This window comes from Coregonus lavaretus, assembly GCF_964263955.1.
Source record: "Coregonus lavaretus genome assembly, chromosome: 24".
Lineage (NCBI taxonomy): Eukaryota > Metazoa > Chordata > Actinopteri > Salmoniformes > Salmonidae > Coregonus > Coregonus lavaretus.
The window spans coordinates 33,504,379-33,525,008 of NC_140011.1; the positions used below are offsets into that span (position 1 = coordinate 33,504,379).

The 20,630-nt window shown below is 41.8% G+C and overlaps 3 protein-coding genes across 3 annotated transcripts; 2 read left to right on the top strand and 1 right to left on the bottom strand.

Annotated features, from left to right (window-relative positions):
- Nucleotides 1-505: 505 nt before the first annotated feature.
- Nucleotides 506-4,690, top strand: LOC311099617 (protein cornichon homolog 2-like; the record flags this gene model as incomplete). Its single annotated transcript, XM_084140336.1, has 6 exons — nucleotides 506-586; nucleotides 2,587-2,655; nucleotides 3,198-3,245; nucleotides 3,775-3,887; nucleotides 4,240-4,383; nucleotides 4,616-4,690. The coding sequence occupies 6 exons, from the start codon at nucleotides 506-508 to the stop codon at nucleotides 4,641-4,643; spliced, it is 483 nt and encodes a 160-aa protein (XP_083996462.1). The 3' UTR covers nucleotides 4,644-4,690.
- A 7,991-nt stretch (nucleotides 4,691-12,681) lies between these two features.
- Nucleotides 12,682-14,188, top strand: uqcc3 (ubiquinol-cytochrome c reductase complex assembly factor 3). Its single transcript, XM_084140344.1, has 2 exons — nucleotides 12,682-12,883; nucleotides 13,955-14,188. Exons 1-2 carry the CDS (start codon nucleotides 12,767-12,769, stop codon nucleotides 14,090-14,092), a joined length of 255 nt encoding a protein of 84 aa, XP_083996470.1. The 5' UTR covers nucleotides 12,682-12,766; the 3' UTR covers nucleotides 14,093-14,188.
- Nucleotides 14,189-15,928: 1,740 nt separating this feature from the next.
- On the bottom strand, nucleotides 15,929-17,374 carry faub (FAU ubiquitin like and ribosomal protein S30 fusion b). Its single transcript, XM_084140337.1, has 5 exons — nucleotides 17,313-17,374; nucleotides 16,833-16,914; nucleotides 16,576-16,717; nucleotides 16,368-16,423; nucleotides 15,929-16,215 (listed from the first exon to the last, which is right to left on the bottom strand). The coding sequence occupies exons 2-5, from the start codon at nucleotides 16,905-16,907 to the stop codon at nucleotides 16,090-16,092; spliced, it is 399 nt and encodes a 132-aa protein (XP_083996463.1). The 5' UTR covers nucleotides 16,908-16,914; nucleotides 17,313-17,374; the 3' UTR covers nucleotides 15,929-16,089.
- Between the last annotated feature and the right edge of the window lie 3,256 nt (nucleotides 17,375-20,630).

The following is a 20,630-nucleotide window of genomic DNA, read 5'->3' on the forward strand; positions in this document are numbered from 1 at the left end:
ACTGGAAGGGGGAGGGGACAGACATGTAAAGTGCACAAAACCCCCTGTCTGTCAGAATCAGAGGAGGCTGGGACCAGAGGAGAGAGCAATACTCAGCTGTAGCTGTTCTCCATGAACAACTGTGCCCGTCGACCGCTTTACAAATTGTATGTGTGACAGAGAAGAAAATATTTTGCCCAGACTCATGAAAAGGAAAGAGGAACTCAAGAAGAAGGAACAATTGTACAACCTAGATAAGCAGAAATAGAGAGACCACAGCTGATAGACTGGAGAGTGTAGCAGGGATTTTTTCTTCCAATACAGAACTTCAGCTCCTCACCTGGACAAACCTGGACAACAGAGCTCAATACAACGTGAGAGTGAGGGGAGTCAGAGAGTCAAGGGGAGGGAGGGGAAGAACAGACAATAACCTCCTGAGGAAGGAGGGATACTCATCAATAGAGAGAGAGAGGAGGGGAAATCCCCTCTCTCGACCCAACTCGTTGTCAGGCTGGCTGACACAGCCATGGCATTCACCTTCGCGGCCTTCTGCTACATGCTCACCTTGGTGTTGTGTGCCGCACTCATCTTCTTCGTCATCTGGCAGGTGAGCTGAGCTCACACACACTCACTCACCTTAACCATGTTTAGAAACTCTGGGTGATGGCAGTTAAACCATGTTTCAGCTTTGTGACTCATACCTGAAATAAAGAAGTGGTTGATCTGTAACTCAAGGCCAGACACTAAGGAAGACTCTAAGAAATACCTATAATTCTGGGTGAAGACTACTTAACGTAATAGTAGTATGAGACAATGCAATAACTGTCGTCTAGCCATTGGTTGGTGTGAATGTGTGCCCACGTGCCCATCTGTGACTCACTAACTATTTTATTCATTTCAGTACTGTAAGTGTCTCTCTCTCTCTATCTCTCACTCTCTGTTGTTATAATAAGCGCATGTATGGCACCACAAACTGGAAGTTTACTATTAATATGAGATCGTGAAATTTAAATTTGTGTAGGAATGGGGAGACAATTAGATGGAGAGAGAGAGATATGTGCATTAATGCAACCCTCCTCATAAGGACCAGCCTACTGACCGCAGAATTATGATAGGAATTTGTACAGGCGTCACTGGAGACCTCTGCACAATCAGTATTCTACATGTCTAAAGCCTCAGACACAGACTGCACAAAGGCCAGAGCCCATCTCTCTCACCTATAGCCTTCTGTCTAGGGAGACATTGTTCATTTGAAATTCAACACACCATTATCAGATCATTACAAAAGACTGGTTTGAAATGATTAAAGTATTGACTACTAAATTGACTAGCGGGTGAGACTGCGCTGCATGTGAGTCAGTCAATGTGTGAGTATGTGTCTGTGTCTGTGGGAGAGAAGAGGAAGGGAAAAGGAGAGAGTGTCTGTGTCTGTGGGAGAAAGTGTATGTATGTGTCAGCAACAAACCATGTTATTGAGAATGCTTATCAAACTATCATTTTGTTCCACCCCTTACCCCCATCTGCCTCCATCCATGGTTGCCCCCCCCCCCCCCCCATCTCTGTGTGGCTTTCAACCAATGAGACGGCTTGTTCACTTCTATAGTAACCATGGTGCCCGCTAAGGGGCTCATCAGATCACTATGGAAACTGCATCTGTTTACTACAAAGAGGAGCGTGAAACAGAGAATAGGGGGTTAGTGCTATCCGGAATCCTTGGGACGTCCCTACCCTAAACCCTAACCTTAACCCCTAGCCTAACCATAACCCTTACTTAACCCTAATGCTTACCTTAACCATTTTACATTTCAACTTCAATGGAGGGTAGGGGCGTTCCAAGGATTCCGGATAGCACGGACCGAGAAGAGCGAATGATGTAGATCTATATAAGGGGGAAAGGTGTTGTTGAGAGTAAAAGACAGATGTGGAGAGTTAGATTGGTCTCTGAAAGGGAAAGATGGATGTCACAGGGAAGGATTCTTAGATGGAGATCTAAGAAACAGAGAGAAACAGAGAAAGACTAAGGATTTGAAAGATATAAAAGGATGAATGGAGGTATGGGAATGGCAAACTTAAAGCGGCAATCAGTAGTTGAAACAATAACAAAGCGAACTCCCTGCCCCTCGTTCGGTAAAAAGCTGAGGGATGGGGCTGGAGAAATGTAGCCACTCTCAAATTCAAAAACAGAGCTATGGATGCAAGGACTGACCAAAATTATAGCTTTAACTATGTTTTGAGGCTATATAGTGTTGGTTTACATTTACTTTGTTTACAAACATTGGAGTAAAACAAGCATATATTTTGGGTTCTGAAGGGGTAGGACAGTTGAACTAAGCTCATGAGGCATTATACATTATATTCTTCAAGAATCAATGGGTACATATCATTAATTTATAAGTCCAAAAATGGATGTAGAAACTTCAGATTGCCTCTTTAAGATGATAAGAAATCTTGTGAAAAGAGGCTAAAAGGGATATGATTTGAATTTAATGAGAATAACACATTGTGGATGTGAAAGAACACACGATCCATTTACGTTCAATATTAATTTAGCTATATCCAATGCAAATGACAGAAAGTTTAACCATATACTTGTACATGTGTTTTTAGATTATTGCGTTTGACGAGCTGTGCACAGACTTCAAGAACCCAATCGATCAGAGCAACCCCACCAGAGCGGTAAGGCCCCCTGCCTTATGAAAGGGAGTGGAGTTATGTGAAGTGTGACCCAGTTCTATGTGCCCACCTACAGTAATGGCCACTCAGCTGTGAAAAGTAGAGCACTGTAGACAGACAGACAGACAGACAGACAGACAGACAGACAGACAGACAGACAGACAGACAGACAGACAGACATAGACCATGGACACTTAGTCAAATAGAAAAACCTGTTTGAATGGTTTATTTATCATGTTTGATCTATTTTTTTATCATGTTTGAAGCATTTACTCAATGTAACGTACCTTCTATTTTGCCAGTGATATCTTTGCTGGGGGTTCCTTCCTTTCATATAGCTACACAAGAACATTCTGTATCTGACTCTCCATATCTGACTCTCCATATTTGACTCTCCATATTTTACTATCCATATCTGACTCTCCATATCTGACTCTCCATATCTGACTCTTCATATCTGACTCTCCATATCTGACTCTTCATATCTGACTCTCCATATCTGACTCTCCATATCTGACTCTCCTTTGTCTCTGTTCACTTTTCAGAGGGAAAGAATTCTGAATATTGAAAGAATATGCAATTTGCTGCGGAAGGTCAGTAAGTTGCTCCCAGGCATACACACACACACACAAACACTACACACCTTGTGGGAGAGAGGATCTACGCATCTATTTACAGGACTGAGACGGATTGATTCATATCTTCCCCTCCTGCCTGTAGGACACACACACACACACACACACACACACACACACACACACACACACACACACACACACACACACACACACACACACACACACACACACACACACACACACACACACACACACACACACACACACACACACACTATATAATTACCTGGCTTTCTATACTGCCACCACTCCCTAATTTTCTCTGTCAGTGTTAATGGGCAAGCTGTAGAGCCAAATAGGGGAGATTGAAGGAGGGAACACCTGGAGGCCAGCAGGCTTTTATGAAAATCATAACTGATCCCTGCCACTCTCATTCCATATGAAAATTGCAGCTTTTTCAAAGCATTTTGTCCTGAAGTGTTTCTGATAACGACAGAGTTTGCATTTGTGTGGTGTGCACCATATTTGTCTGTTTCATTTCTAGCTGGTGGTGCCAGAGTACTCCATCCATGGGCTTTTCTGCCTGATGTTCATGTGTGCTGGGGAGTGGGTCACCCTGGGCCTAAACATCCCCCTGCTCTTCTACCATCTCTGGAGGTACACAACACGACACAAGACGACACAAGACGACACAACACAACACGAACAACACGACACAACACACCATGAACAACACAACACAACACAAACGGCACAACACAACACAACACAACACGAACAACATGACACAACACAACACAACACAAACAACACGACACAACACGACACAATACGACACAACACGAACAACATGACACAACACGACACAACACGACACAATACGACACAACACGGACAACACGACCCAACACAACGCGACACAACACGACACAACCAACTCCCAGCACTCTCTCAAGCAGGATGCTTTTTAGTTGTTTCTGTTGTAAGAATGCTTTCTCACTCTCGTCAGGTTTTTCCATCGGCCGGCAGATGGGTCAGAGGTCATGTATGACCCTGTCAGTGTGATGAATGCAGACATCCTGAACTACTGTCAGAAGGAGTCCTGGTGTAAACTGGGCTTCTACCTGCTCTCCTTCTTCTACTACCTGTACAGGTGAGGTCATATTACAGGTGAGGTCATATTAATCAAGCTATTTATTATCAGTCCGGCCGGTTCATTGGTGAATGGTGATCTGTACTGCACAATAACTTACTGCACAATAACTGCTGTCACTCAGACCTAAAGAAAAGAGTGACAGGGGACATGTTATTGCTTGGCAACATCACATTCCTTCTAACATTGCTGTCCTTCTTTCCTCTTTTCCGCCTCTCTCTGTCCTTGACAGTATGGTCTATGCCTTGGTGAGTTTCTAAACACAGAATAGAAGACAAAGCAACAAAGAGGAGATTTAAAGACAGTACAAGAGAAAGTGCATGCAAGACTAAGACTGGGTGATGTCACTCACCCTTCTTTCTCACCACCCATTACTCCATCACAGACCATGTTTTGCTCTCCTCAAATCTTTGGATGGAGGGACGAACATCGGAGGACATTGTGAGGAAATTAGGCAAAGCAAAGAGACTTTGTTGAGCCTGCTCAGACACTGCCAAGACATATAGAAGAGGAGGAGCAGACAGAGAGGAGCCACTGAAATAATGAAGAGAAAGAGAGAACACATCTTAGCCAGTGTACGGGATGCCTTGATCTGACCACATCACGTCTTAAGGGCTGCGGGTCTCCTCTGCTATTCTTAGTGATACTGTCACTCAACTGTGAATTTATCAACTTTGTGTTGCCTAAGTCCTAGTGTTGATGTTGCGGATTCATACATCAATATCCTTCCATCCCAATAAACCTCATCATTTTAGAAAATAAACACGTATTTAGTTATTCTCCTAATTTGGTTATTATTTATTAGTTCAATAATTCAGTAGTTGTGGTAGATCATATTCTGAGGATATGAATAGCTAGTTGTTTAAGCAGATAAATACACCATTCAATTCTACTATTTTGATCTAGAGTGATAGCAATTGTGTTATTCACAAATATCTAATTTATGTAGTTTATGAAGTCAACAACACAAACACATAATATGAACTGAACATATGAACATATGAACACAACATGAACCAATGGAGCAAGCCTAGTGGAGAAATAACAAGCTGCAACACTGTTTTGATTACGATACAATGGGCATAAGATTCTGCGAAGGATCGCGGACACCCTGGAGCAATGTTTGAGTCTAGGTCCATCCCAATCAAAGCACTATCTCCCAGCCCCCGTTCCTGCCCAGGGCAAACAGGCGGATTTCTTTCCAACAAACAATTATTCAGGATTGAAGGGGATGTTTTAGCTCTGGCTGAGATGGTACTTGGGTGTTTAAGTATTCTGTGTTTGTCTGTTCTGTTCTAGGCAGGAAGGGATGATTTCACCTGGACATTCCAAGCTCTGTGCTCAGTGATTCTAGATTCTAGAAATCTCATTCAAGAAAAGCAATAGCTAGGAGTGATTACTGTACATGGGATCGTATTTCCTCTGTGGACTAATACTGTGTGACACAAGTAACTGATGAGGCTGCTAAAGATGATGATGTTGATAGGGTTGCAATGATGACTGTGTCAAGCGCAGAAAAGCGTCTCACATAGAACATTATGGTGGGACTTACATACTGTAACTGTTTTCACTCATAGGTGTCACAGTGAATATTGTCGGACACTTGAGTTTTTGGTTCATTTCAAAGCCGTGACTTAGCTGGTGCTGCCCTCATCGTCAGGAATCCATAGCGCTATGTGTAGATAATTGATAATGATCGGTCTGTGTGATGTTAAAATCATTAGAGAAATGGGTAATACTGGAACTTGAAAAATACATGTAAACTGTGTGATAATTTATTATAAACTGACCATAATTGTAGTAATTGATTGTTTACAACAGTTCTGATAGGGTTCACATTGGCATCTGAACACACACAGAGCCCTGCATTATAATGGAGTCACTCACATTTTAGTAACGTGTCAATATTGTTCAGCTAGGTTTCTTGTGCCAAGACACATACAGTATGTTTACAGTGGCTTGCGAAAGTATTCACCCCCCTTGGCATTTTTCCTATTTTGTTGCCTTACAACCTGGAATTAAAATGGATTTTTGGGGGGTTTGTATCATTTGATTTACACAACATGCCTACCACTTTGAAGATGCAAAATATGTTTTATTGTGAAACATACAAGAAATAAGACAAAAAAACAGAAAACTTGAGCGTGCATAACTATTCACCCCCCCAAAGTCAATACTTTGTAGAGCCACCTTTTGCAGCAATTACAGCTGCACGTCTCTTGGGGTATGTCTCTATAAGCTTGGCACATCTAGCCACTGGGATTTTTTTCCCATTCTTCAAGGCAAAACTGCTCCAGCTCCTTCAAGTTGGATGGGTTCAACTGGTGTACAGCAATCTTTAAGTCATACCACAGATTCTCAATTGGATTGAGGTCTGGGCTTTGACTAGGCCCTTCCAAGACATTTAAATGTTTCCCCTTAAACCACTCAAGTGTTGCTTTAGCAGTATGCTTAGGGTCATTGTCCTGTTGGAAGATGAACCTCTGTCCCAGTCTCAAATCTCTGGAAGACTGAAACAGGTTTCCCGGGTGATGAGAGGTGTTTGGTTTGCGCCAGACATAGCGTTTTCCTTGATGGCCAAAAAGCTCAATTTTAGTCTCATCTGACCAGAGTACCTTCTTCCATATATTTGGGGAGTCTCCCACATGCCTTTTGGCAAACACCAAACGTGTTTACTTATTTTTTTCTTGAAGCAATGGCTTTTTTCTGGCCACTCTTCCGTAAAGCCCAGCTCTGTGGAGTGTACGGCTTAAAGTGGTCCTATAGACAGATAATCCAATCTCCGCTGTGGAGCTTTGCAGCTCCTTCAGGGTTATCTTTGGTCTCTTTGTTGCCTCTCTGATTAATGCCCTCCTTGCCTGGTCCGTGAGTTTTGGTGGGCGGCCCTCTCTTGGCAGGTTTGTTGTGGTGCTATATTCTTTCTATTTTTTAATAATGGATTTAATGGTGCTCTGTGGGATTTTCAGTTTCTGATATTATTTTATAACCCAACTCTGATCTGTACTTCTTCACAACTTTGTCCCTGACCTGTTTGGAGAGTTCCTTGGTCTTCATGGTGCTGCTTGCTTGGTGGTGCCCCTTGCTTAGTGGTGTTGCAGACTCTAGGGCCTTTCAGAACAGGTGTATATATACTGAGATCATGTGACAGATCATGTGACACTTAGATTGCACACAGGTGGACTTTATTTAACTAATTATGTGACTTCTGAAGGTAATTGGTTGCACCAGATCTTATTTAGGGGCTTCATAGCAAAGGGGGTGAATACATATGCACGCACCACTTTTCCATTATTTATTTTTTGAAACAAGTTATTTTTTGAATTTCACTTCACCAATTTTGACTATTTTGTGTATCTCCATTACATAAAATCCAAATAAAAATCATTTAAAATTACAGATTGTAATGCAACAAAATAGGAAAAACGCCAAGGGGGATGAATACTTTTGCAAGGCACTGTATCATGACAGTTCCCTCTAAAACTCTAAAAAACAGGACAACAACTCCTCAACCCCTGCCAACAATGTGAGTCAATCACAGACAATTGCTAAAGCACAAAATGGCGGGTCACAGAGGAGGGGAAATATAGCTATGTTTTTCTTTTTTTTTTTTTTTTTGTCATTTAGCATTCGCTCTTATCCAGAGCGACTTACAGTTAATGCATACATTTTCATACTGGCCCCCTGTGGGAATCGAACCCACAACCCTGCCGTTGCAAGCGTCATGCTCTACTAACTGAGCTACACGGGGCCCCTGGTTGACCATCAATGAATGTAATAATGCAGTTGATCAGAATGAATGAATGAATATATATTTAAGAATAACTATTTGTAACTGTCTTCTAGACATCTCTCATCACTGTATGCTATATTTGTTGGTGCGTTAGTTTGTATTCATTAGAATACAATATGATATACAGTTCACAAACAGCAATTCACATATTCTAATAAAATAGCAATGTGTTCAAATATTATGTAGTTCAACTACTGTGTTTTCTCTTGTCTAAATCTATATTTTCTTGAACATACCATTCAAAAGCCTATTTTGTTAAGAATTGGATTCATTAGTCCAGTTGTGGTGCACTGGGTGTTCATAGTTAAAAATGCAAATGAAATCAATTCAATGCATGATTGGGAGGTGACGGATCTGTCTCAATAGCTGTAAGTAACAGGTGATCAAAAGAACATTGGAAGGTCAAAAGGGGGAAGTATTCTGAAGGTCATACCTTTGCTATGTCTCTATTCCAATATATTCTTAGGGTGCTGGGCATACACCATGAGAAGAATACAATAAACAAGAGCTCAGGATTGTAGATCTACAAGAGAGCAAGTGTGATGGAGGAAGTGAGTGTGTTAATTATGGGGGGTTGGAGGGGAGAGTGGGTGAGTGGGTGAGGGAGAGTTGGAGGGGGGAGAGGTAGAGACAGGCAACCTGACATAGACTGCATCTCATTATACGGTGTCACCATGGCAACATAATTGTGTTAGATTCCTATTGACTCACCCGGTCTCTGCCTCACTCTCTTGCTCTCACTCAAAACTCAGAATCAAATCCAAAATAGGCTTTACACACATGGCAGCACTGAAGTATAGGTAGATGCATGATACAGCAAATACATTATCATCACTTATCTTTATTCAACTCAGATGCACAGCAAACCATATCTCTACATTACTCACATAAACCCACAAACACAAACACACACACAAATACACGTACGCACACACACACACACACGCAACACACAACACACATGTCATATTATATACACACCACACGTTTATGTAAGCATGTACATTGTCACGGATCCCCCCCCCCCCCCCCCCGGTACTGCTGCTCAATCCATTCACCAGTTCCAGAGGTCTATGTCACCGGCTTTCTAGGCGTCACTGACATGGATCATTACCACCAACCCCAGACTGTCTTGTCTCATTACGCACACCTGGTTCCCATTCCCCCTGATTAGTATGTGTATATATGTGCCCTCTGTTCCTTATTGGCCCATGTCCGTTGGTCTCGTGAGTACCGTGTATTGTGCTCTGGTTGTTTACGGGTCTCGTCCCGTGTATTGTGTAGAGGTTACACCTTGCTCTTTGTTTGGGTTACATCCCCTTTGTATATATATACGTGTTGGTGTTGGGAGGAGTAATAAAACCCCTAATACGTATTCCTGCGCCTGTCTTCTAATCATTATACAACGTGACACACATAAATGCCCTCTCTCTCGCTCTCCCTCCCTCCCCTCTCTCAGATACTTGACAGTCCATACCATATCTTTCATTCATTCTAGGGCTCTTCCTTTTTGCCCCCCCCCCCCCCCCCCCGTCCATAATAATAATTTTCTCAACTCCGTCCCTGCACTCTCTCCCTCCTCTCTGCCTCAAGAGAGATGTTGCCATGGAAACAGGTTACAATTGATAAGTTTCAAACATAAAGTACAGCATATGCAAAAGCACACATTCTCTCCCTCTCTTTCTCACACACACACATACGTGCACACACACATGCACGCACGCAGACGCACGCACGCACTCACACAAACACACATACACACAAATTAAAATACACTAGGATTTCTACTTGGTGCATATACTCTACTCACCTCCTTATAAAGTGTAAGCAAAGCAAGACATCAGCCAATGTTATGACTCAGACATAGTGTCCACACATACAGGGAATAGTAAAAGTCATTGGTTGTATGTAACGCCGATTGATGTACAGTTGGCAAAGAGGCTGATTAACAATTTGCTAAATTATTGGGTTTCTATAAGTGAACCCATCACCTATATTTGGAATTAATTACACAGGAGTAGTCAGAGAGAAAGTGGGAGGCAATTGGGGGGAGATATGAATGATACATTAGAGAAGATTTCTGATAGTTATACCTGGCCAGAAATAAGAAAAGACCTTAACTGGAAGGGAAGGAGAGATGGGGAAGTGGATAGAGGAAAGGGGGATGAATTACTGGGGGTTAGAAAAAAGAGGGTGATGTGGAGATAGCTGGGTGAGAGAGACAGGGGAGTCTGGATGGGCTTATTAAACAACTGGCCATGGACTGCAAAGACAAATGAGGGCATTAAATACTCTCCATTTGGGCTGTGTCAGTTGAGGATCTGTCACGATGCGACAGCCTAGTTTAAATATGCAGGTTACATGTAATCTATGAGCAATGCATGTCTGAGATGAATGGACTGAACTGGTTGATACCAGACTCAGTAAACTGAATATGTACTGTATGTGTGTCATGTAGTATGTTCCCAGTGAGTCAATATGTCTGGAGACAAGCTTGGTTCCCTGAATAAGCAACGCAGCCTATGCATAACATCTGCATATCATCACTTTTTTATCAGTGGTAAATGCTATGGCTAACTCGCAAATAGATTTCCCCAATCTGCAACCAAATCTGCAACATGCAACTGAAGAAGCACGACTTCTTCACTGGGGCTTATTTTCTACAAAATGTCACAGTAAAAGGCACATGCTCACTAATATGTCAATAGAGGTACATTAGGCAAATGAACACATAATGTATTCCCTCCCACCTTCTCTCTCTCTAACACACACACACACACGCATGCACAAACACACCACTGCTTCCCATTTGTACCCAAAAATGCAAACTGAAGAGAGCCCAGATCCATCAATGAACAGGTTGTATGTGTCTCAGATTATAGCAAACATACAGCAGTAAACAACAATAGGCATGTCTGTCCTCTCTCTCAGTCTCATCTGTTTGCTGCTGTGAAATATAACACTGAAACAGCTGGGGAAAGGGGACTACATGTTGGTGTGAAGAATGCTACCGGTTCTGTTTCTGAGCTATTCACAAACACACATGCATTAATATTCAAGAATACTAGAATACACTCAGACAAAAATGTACTAGGACAAAACTAAACATGCAAACAGAGTGGTACAGGATTTAAACCGTAATCAGACAAATAATGTACACATGGATGTTGACTCTTGTGCACATAGCACCTTCGGGAAACACGGGTGTCATGGCAACGGAAACTGGCATTCGCAAGCGTTACTGTTGCAATCAGAGAGGAAAGGAATGGAAGATGATATGAGGGTGGGGTGTGGGGTGTGGGGTGTGGGGTGTGGGGGTGGGATGGAGGATGTGATGGGGTGGGGGTGGGATGGAGGATGGGATGGGGTGGGGGTGGGATGGAGGATGGGATGGGGTGGGGGTGGGAGAGTTAAAAGTGTTATTATTGACTCAGCTATCAAGGAGGAAGGGAGGGAGGGAAAAATAGTGAGGGGGAAAATGTAATGTGCTGTTATGTATTTTGTGCAAAATGTTACACATAGTTCTAAAGGGTCAGAGTGTTACAGTATGCCTATGGCTAAGAGATATTTAGGAAATGAAAGACAAAGTACAAAGTACTGAGTCTAAAAAACTTGGAGGAAAAAACGATGTCTCTTAGAAAGCAATAAAGCACATTGCCTCACTTACAGCAACATGTACTTCTAATAACATTTAAGAAGATATTAAATACATTTTACACAATCAAGAAAATAGCAGATCGGTAAGATATTATATATCTTATATTGTTAAATTGTATATAAAATGGTAGACATATTTTATTATCAGTGATGCACCTTTAAACAGTACAAAAAAATGTTTCAGGGAGGTGAATTTTTTTTTTTAAATGATAATTGCTCACAATGTCACACACTCCTGAAGAGTTAGGTGTCCATTTTAGTGCATAATATCACAGTAGAACTGCGAGTTCCATTATATATTTTTAGCAAGTTACATTAGCTGGCACTGAACCTTAACAATGCTTTCTCTTTCCACCCTACCTGACACTGATGAATGCATATTATCAGCACTTATCAACACTCAATACACCCCCACACACTATGACTCACACATGCACACACACACACACACACACACACACACACTTTCTGCCAATGTGCACACAGCGACACAGCTGATTTTCTGAAGAGAAAGTGAACCGAACAGTACTGTATTTGGCAAGGAAGACGCTACTTGACTGACACCTGCTGGTTTTGAGTGAAAACTGCACAATTAAGCTTATCGTCAGTGGTCCTTACGCATTTACAAAATGTTGTTAATAATGCACCGTCTTACATTTACATTAAAATATTGGTCAACACAAACAGAAATATGGTCCACTTCTTGAATTAAAAAAGAAAAACGTGGTTTGACATGACATCACATAACTCACCTAAAAAAATGTTTTATAAGGGTAGGCTATCCCATAATGCACTGCATATGCCTGTCAGCGGACATTGAGCACCTCTTAATGAACTTACTAGCTAACAGTCACAACAAAAACATAACAGTGGATTGCTAATCAAAAACATACTCTCAATTCGTCTTCCAAGGAGGATACCAACTAGCCTAACATAATGAGTGGTCTACGCACTGTCCTGATATCTACTGGGTTTGTCGGTGTGGTTGGCATTGGATATGGAATGTGGTCAGTGATTACCCCAGGAGAGGAAAGGAAGAGGGAAATGCTCAAGGTAGGCTGCTATCAAAGTACTTGACTTGCACAGCACTGACTTTTTAAACCGAGCAAAGGACTGCTTGACCTTTTAATCAAATGTGTATGATTTGTGCATTACATTTTGTTTTTGCAAATGGGAAATGGCTTGCCAGTAGTTTCACCTATCGGATATAGATAGGGACATGACGCTATGGTTGTCTCTCTTTGCCCACTTGTCCAGCAGTAGGTTTTCCTCCTAGTGGTGCTTAAGTAGTTCCCAAACTGGGGGGTGCGAGGGGTCGGTGTAAGAACAATTTCGAAATTGGGTAGTACATCAGCAGTTTTCCTCTCATGTCAGTCATTGCAGACCTTGGAGAGCTATTTATAACTTGTCAGAAATGTCCAGATCAACTAGCCCATGTCAACTAGGTTTTTTTTGCTAGGTTTTTTAGCCCATTGATTTTGTTGTAATGTTTGAATCACTGGGATATCACATGAACACACATAAGACATGGCAAAATGTGTAGAATTGCAGGAAATAAGCTTTAAACTTGCAAAATGATGGAAGGGAGGCCTGAGAGAAAAAGATTTGGGAACCACTGGAATTGACCAGCCATAGAATGGCATAGTCTGTCACTAACACTCACCAGAGACATAAGAGAAAGTGCAGATAGAAATGTGTCATGTGGATTGGAACATGGAATCATGTCTGTTCTATATATTTAATTTCTATCTGCAACCATCTGCAATTGCCTCCCACTGAAACAGGCCTCCTGATGGTTTCCTGGTCATATTTATACCATCTATGAGACGTGATGTGTAAATCAGTCAGCCAACTGATCAAAAGGGGAAAGGAATAAGAACCAGCAGAGCAGACAGTCTTCAAGAACATTATACCCTGCTTTGTTTTGGTGTCAACTTCTGTGAAAGAATACATGTTGCATTATTACATTTACATTACATTTTCGTCATTTAGCAGACGCTCTTATCCAGAGTGACTTACAAATTGGTGCATTCACCTTATGATAGCCAGTGGGACAACCACTTTACAATATATATTTTTTTGTTTGTGTGTGCATTATCAGCCTTTTTCCAATTTGACCATCAGAATCTACCGGAGGCTAACCCACTGAGAATGGAGGAGACAAGGAAGAGGAATGCCCTCATGATGCAGGTGCTGAAGGAAGCTGCAGAGACCGATGACAACATTGCGAGAGGATTGGGCCCTATGAGATCCCAGAAATAGTCATGCTCACATGCTGGTCGTGTTCCCCTGCTCAGACGTCACATTCATCAACCAATGGTTGCGTGCCACGTCATCAACTGTGCCGTCGGGCACCAGATTGCTTCTTCACATTGATTTGAAAGTGAAGGGGAAGAGACCATACAATGACAGATGACACACCAGTAGACTTGAGCTTCACCACCTCCTCTAAAGAGACAAGATTATGTTCGCATTTATGTTGAGTATGAATGAGTTTAAGGGTCGTTAAGTGCTTTGTTTCACTGAATGAGAAATTGTTGAAAATAAGAGGCAATGATTCCCAGACTTCACAACTTGCACATGCTCTGTTACATTGGAACAAAGCATATTTACTACAAGAATATTGTTGTTGTATATAATTAATTAACAGTATTGGCTAGCCGAAAGCGCTTGTTGTGATGGTCACAACACTGTATGGCTAATAAAATGTAAACAACACAATCCTGCCTAGTTTTTTATATTGGATATCTTCTGTTATTACATTTTGTAAGATCAATTCGATTTCATGGACAGAGTAACGTTTTTAAATGATAATGTAGTTTATATGATCATGAATATAATGATGTTGTCACATGGCGGCGGACCGGTGTTGGGGACCCTTTTGCCGGTTGCACCCATTTCCGGCATGAGAAAAGGACGTCATTAATTTAATCTGATGTTGAAGGTTGCGGTCAGATTCATGCACAACACATGCAGTCGTAATCGTTCTTTTCATACCTCAGTGGTCGTAACGGGGATCGGGATCACATTTTTAACTGTCGGATGTACGTTTTAATAAGCAATTATAGTAATTTGTCAAGTAAACTGCTTGGTTGTTATCATCACATCGAGCACAGCTAACTAGCTAGTTAGCATAAATCCATAGATTTTTGGCAATGTCAACACCAGAGTCCGTGCCCGCACCACAGGGCTCAGTATCACCCGCTGCGGGTCAAATGTTTGGGAGCTGCTGGAGTTGTCGGATTCTTTCAGGTGGAGGTCTGCTGTTAGGAGCTGGATATGTCTTCCTAGCAGCCCGAAAAGTAATGCGGCAAGGTGGGACAACCTCAATAGGAACTGTCGCACAAATCGCGTTTGCAGCAAGTGAGTATTGTGATTTATGACGGGCAGCATGTCTAAATGTATCTCCTGCATTGTAGTGACAGCAACTGATCCAACATTACTGAGCAGGTGAAATCAAAGGCTTCCCTACATGGATAGCTTTCAAACGCTATATGAGTTGACGCTATTCAAAGTATTCTAGCAGGGCCTCTGAGGTGCAGTCAACTCAATATTTCTGTTTCAGGTTTGGCTGCTTGGGGAGTCGTGGTCATAGCTGACCCTGTGGGGAAATCACACAGGAAGACGTGAAGATGCTCTGTCAGATGGAATTATTTGAAGCTGCTGAAGTATAAGCCATGGTCATATCCAAGATCACTTTGGCAGATAGTGATCTTGGCATACTGGATGAGAACATGCCAAAGACTATTCTCATCATCTGTCAGTGTGACTTGTCTATAATACATTAAATAAATTGAGAACGTGCACTTGGACCTACCTTGTGCAAGTAAGCATTTCGTTGGATGATGTATACCATGCGTATCCTGCACATACGACTAATACATCTTGAACTACCTTGTGTTCATGCCACCTTAGCTGTATTTAAACAGGCAGCCCAATTCTGATTTTTTCAAAAGACCAATTAGTGGAAAAAATATCAGAATTGGGCTGCCTCTAAACGCAGCCCTCGAGTCCATTTCATCTGCTTCTTAACCATCAGAAAGACAGCCAATCATTCAACTGCTCAATTCACCCAATGTAATGGAACCATCAAATTAGTGCAGAGTACCACTCTTTCCTCACAGAGTTTTATTGTATTTCATCACAGTGACCATCAGCCCAATGACAAATGTAATCACAAATGACAGAACTTGCGTGAATGGTCATGTCAATGTTGAACTGTGATGAGACAGCAGACACAAGGCTTTGGGCAAATAGTTTTATGAGTTGGCATTGGGTCCCTTCTTCTTGCCAAATGTTGGTACCACATTCACAAAGCGCCTGTTATATTGGATCCTCCTTTTAGCCCTACCTGTCTTCTTTTTCTTCTTCTCCTGCTTGTCCACCTGTGAGAATGGTTATAAACAAAGGGTCAGAGGTGTGACGTCTTGACGTGCACACTACAGGCAAAGCAAACTTGCCAGAAGAGCAAGTAATGCTGAATATGCCACATTAATTTGAGTAGTTCATTTAATTTATATTAAACACACAAGCCCACCTTGGGAGTCTGTCCCCTGACTTTCCCCGCTCTGGCCAAGGAGCCATGGACTTTGCCTGGGATAGGAAGAGGAAATGGAAATGATTAATCAAAGCAAGCCCCTCCAAATAATCTTTTCAAATAATGGTACAGAAACAAATGTCTCAGACCTTAATAATTTCACATATTTACAGTAATGTTCAAGAATGTTTAATTATTGATCACTTGCCTCCCAACAGTCGGGGGGTAACCTCGACAGTGCTGAACTCCAGTGCCGACTGGCCAATCACAGCATCGTCCTGCAGGGATTCCCCACACAGCATAACCACCTGGTCATCACAGGAGAGTCCCTCCAATGCCTCAATATGAGCCTTGTGGAGAAGGGAAGAGAACAAAGAGCTGAATGCGGTAAACCTTTCATGGTCATCAATTAACTTTTAAACCAAAAACGTTGGCAGACCAAGGGAAAGTAGTGCTATACTTTACCTTGATGTGGGCGACAGTTTCTAACCCAGACACCTCAAAGGTGTGGAGAGTCTGAGCACGCACAAACAGCTGCATGGTCAACCTGTTCAAAATAAGATGGATGATGTTATGTCAGTGTGTTCTACAATCCTGAAAGACCCAAAGGGTGTGCAGGGTTTTGTTCCAGCCCATGCACTAAAACACCTGATTCAACCATGGTCACCAACAGCGCTTGATTTATTAGTTTGTTTGTTCAGACTTATGCCGGAATAAACGGTGAATCAAATGTCCAACAACTAGTGCAATTATTCGTACAGTTTGTGGTTAATCATTAGCAACTGACATTATTGCTAGACTAGCCAGAGCAGTAGAAAACTGTATATTTCCTGTCGACATCAACAACGACCACTTTTTAAGAGACAATATTTAAAATGTCATGAAACTTTTGAGTTCCTTTGTTATGAGTTACAACACAGAATGTAAACTTATTTTATAGCTCACCAAAGTCTCGCAGTGTACTGATCGTGTGTTTCGCCAATGGTGTTTGGTCTGGAGAATGAAAATAGGAAGTATTCTTCTTCTTCTTCTTCAGTGGGGTTTATCGGCGGTTGGCATCCAACGTTATGGTGCATTACTGCCACCTACCGTACTGGAGTGTGGGCCAGAGAACGGGATAAACTAAATCCTACCTGCCAACCCCGTTTCTCTTAAAAAGATAACAAAACATTTGAGACTATATCTAATGACGCTCTACTCAATATACTCTTTAAACTAATTTCCTGTATCCCCTTCTCCCTCATACTAAATCTCATCCTCTCTCTTTCCCTCTGATACTGCCCACACTGTAGCAATACATGCTCCACAGTCTCTATTTCCTGACAATAATCACACTTTCCTGATGGATGCTTTCCTATCACGTTTAATGTCTTATTCAACTGGCTGTGTCTCACCCTTAATCTTGTAAAAATAGCCTCCTCTCTTCTGTCCCTTACTGCCATCCTCCCCTCCCCAACTTTCCTCTGTACTTGAAATAAATGCCTTCCCTTATTATTTCTATTCCACTGCTCCTGCCATCTCTTCACCATCACTGTATATATCACATTTGCCTATGCCTTGCTCATTGACACTTCAACATCAACATCCCCACTACTAAGTGCTTGTTTAGCCTGTTCATCTACCGCCTCTTTCCCCTCCACCCCCACATGGGCTGGGACCCAAGTAAATCTTATCGGAATACCCATCTGTTTAATCCTGCCATAGGTTTGTAGCACCTCATAAATCAGGTCTTCTCTGCTACGTGAGCTAAAGGACTGGAGACTCATTAACACTGCGCATGAATCAGAGCAAATAACTATTCTGTCTGGCTTAGCTTCCTCCACCCACTGCAAGGCCAACAGTATGGCCATCAGCTCCACCGTATATACAGCCAGATGATCTGTAATACGTTTCCTGACTTCCACCCCACATTCCTGCACTACAAATGCTGACCCAGTACGTCCTGTCCTTGGATCGTTTGAACCATCTGTGTAAATGGCCACAAAATCCTGATACACAGTTTCCAGACGTCTCTTAAAGAAATCAGCTGGATCAACACCCTCCCTATCTTTCTGTAGTCTCTCCAACACGTCTAGATCAACTACTGGAGACGGGAGTAGCCATGGTGGATTTACAGAAATAACTACCGTTGGACTAAACTCCACAGGAAGTATTTCATTGTGCAGTCCCGTGTAGCTCAGTTGATAGTGCATGGCGCTTGCAACACCAGGGTTGTGGGTTCGTTTCCCACGGGGGACGAGTATGAAAAAATGTATGCATTCACTAACTGTAAGTCGCTCTGCATAAGAGCGTCTGCTAAATGACTCAAATGTCATAGGCATACCTATGATGTGGTATTCTCTGATCCCGCCCATGTGTGGTGGTCGATAAAAAAACATGTAACTCTCATTCATGCACAGGACCACAATGTTATGCATATGATTTAGGGCAAATTTCAAGCTGTACGACCACACGGCAAGAATACCAAATACTACGATATGGTTACGCGTGAGTTGGCTATTTAAAAATCGAAGACACAAACGTTAGCTTGCTATAAAATATGCTAGTTAGCTAGTGTCAAAGCCAAGCAATATGTAAATGCAGGGCTGGCCCTGGGCATAAACGACATAGGCTATCACCTAGGGCCCCTCCACCCCCTATTTGTTTTTTTTATTACTTATTATAAGTATTAGAGTAGTAAAACACACAAGGTGAAATTTCAAAATGTGGTTGTGCCTCAGCAGTTGTCATCTTGTTGTCAGTCACTGACTGTCCGTAAATTAGTCTATGTCAGCAACAAACAAAAAAAAGATTGGTAAATTGGCCTACCCAGCTATCTACATTTATAATAATCCTGGCAGAATAGAGTACCACCACAGTATGAGTAATAATACCAATAAAACCTTGCGGTCAAACAGGGAAATGGTTCCAATCATTTTTCCACCATTCATTTTTCCCATAGGGCAATTAGAAATACTTCAAATAAGTCTGTGTTTCGTGTAGGCTTACCCTGGCTTGACGTTTTGATAACTGTGTAAATCTCTCTTGGACAAGGTGACTTATCAATATATTAACCTGTATTTACCCCCCCCCCCCCCCCCAAAAAAAAAAATGAAATGCTAATTAGGTGCTAATGTGGTTATCATAAAAAACTACAAATGCCACGATGATCTGGATGAGACTGCTGAATCGAGGCAAAGTTAGCTTTAAAACTGCAAAAAAATCTATAAACCCCATGGCAAAATGTGTAGAATTGCAGGAAATTAACTTTAAAACTTAACATTTTTCTCTCTGCCGTCAAGAGGGGTGGGGGGCCCCCCCAACCAAATCACGCCTAGGTTTGAATGACAGACACTACTAATTTTCAGTTTCAATGCATTTGTCAATTAATTTTTTCATGAATGAGTTATCAGGAGCACACAAGAATACATTTCTGCCTGTCACTTCCCCTTCAAAAACAGACATTGTGTAGCCCAGCTGGAGAAGCCAAGAGTGGGATATTAGCATCTACAGAAGAATACACATTAGTGGAATGACTGATACCACCTTCACGAGTGCCCATTCCCCCTAAACATGATGGTCCTTCCCCATCTGGCTGGACTCTTCCATCAGGTGAAGCTTGACACCTTACCTTCTCCTTTGTTTGAAGGCAAATGGAGAGTAATAGTTTGGTTTCTCACACTGATTCAACTTCTGCTTCAAATACCTTACTACATTTAAATGTGATGTTCTAGTTTTTTTGCGCTACTAATGTCCTGTACATTATTTATCTGCCAACACTTTTATAGTCCCATATACACATCTCTCATAGGCCCTTTCTCAATTGGATTTGCTGAACTCCTGTGTCCTCTCTCCTCTGTCCTCTCTCGCCCCCTTTTGAAAAAACTAAAAGGTAATCAAGGAGATGCCAAGAGTGTGCAAAGCTGTCATCAAGGCAAAGGGTGGCTATTTGAAGAATCTCAAATATAAAATATATTTTGATTTGTTTAACACTTTTTTGGTTACTACATGATTCCATATGTGTTATTTCATAGTTTTGATGTCTTCACTGTTATTCTACAATGTAAAAATAAAGACAACCCCTTGAATGAGTAGGTGTGTCCAAACTTTTGACTGGTACTGTATATCCACAGGAACAATATCAGTTGTAAGTTTGATATGTGATTCATGTATTCATTGCTGTAAAATAATACCACAGCATGACCTGTGCTTATCAGTGGAGGTTTCTCAGAGGAGGAAGGGGAGGACCATCCTCAGTGAATTTCATAGAAATATAAATTATAA

Excerpts from the sequence above, each read along its gene's own strand:
- uqcc3 (XM_084140344.1), top strand. The coding sequence starts at position 12,767 with ATGAGTGGTCTACGCACTGTCCTGATATCTACTGGGTTTGTCGGTGTG. Across the intron at positions 12,884-13,954 it reads GGAAGAGGGAAATGCTCAAG|AATCTACCGGAGGCTAACCC; the intron begins GTAGGCTGCTAT and ends TTTGACCATCAG.
- faub (XM_084140337.1), bottom strand. The coding sequence starts at position 16,907 with ATGCAGCTGTTTGTGCGTGCTCAGACTCTCCACACCTTTGAGGTGTCT. Across the intron at positions 16,718-16,832 it reads AAACTGTCGCCCACATCAAG|GCTCATATTGAGGCATTGGA; the intron begins GTAAAGTATAGC and ends CTTCTCCACAAG. Across the intron at positions 16,216-16,367 it reads TCAGGGGACAGACTCCCAAG|GTGGACAAGCAGGAGAAGAA; the intron begins GTGGGCTTGTGT and ends CCATTCTCACAG.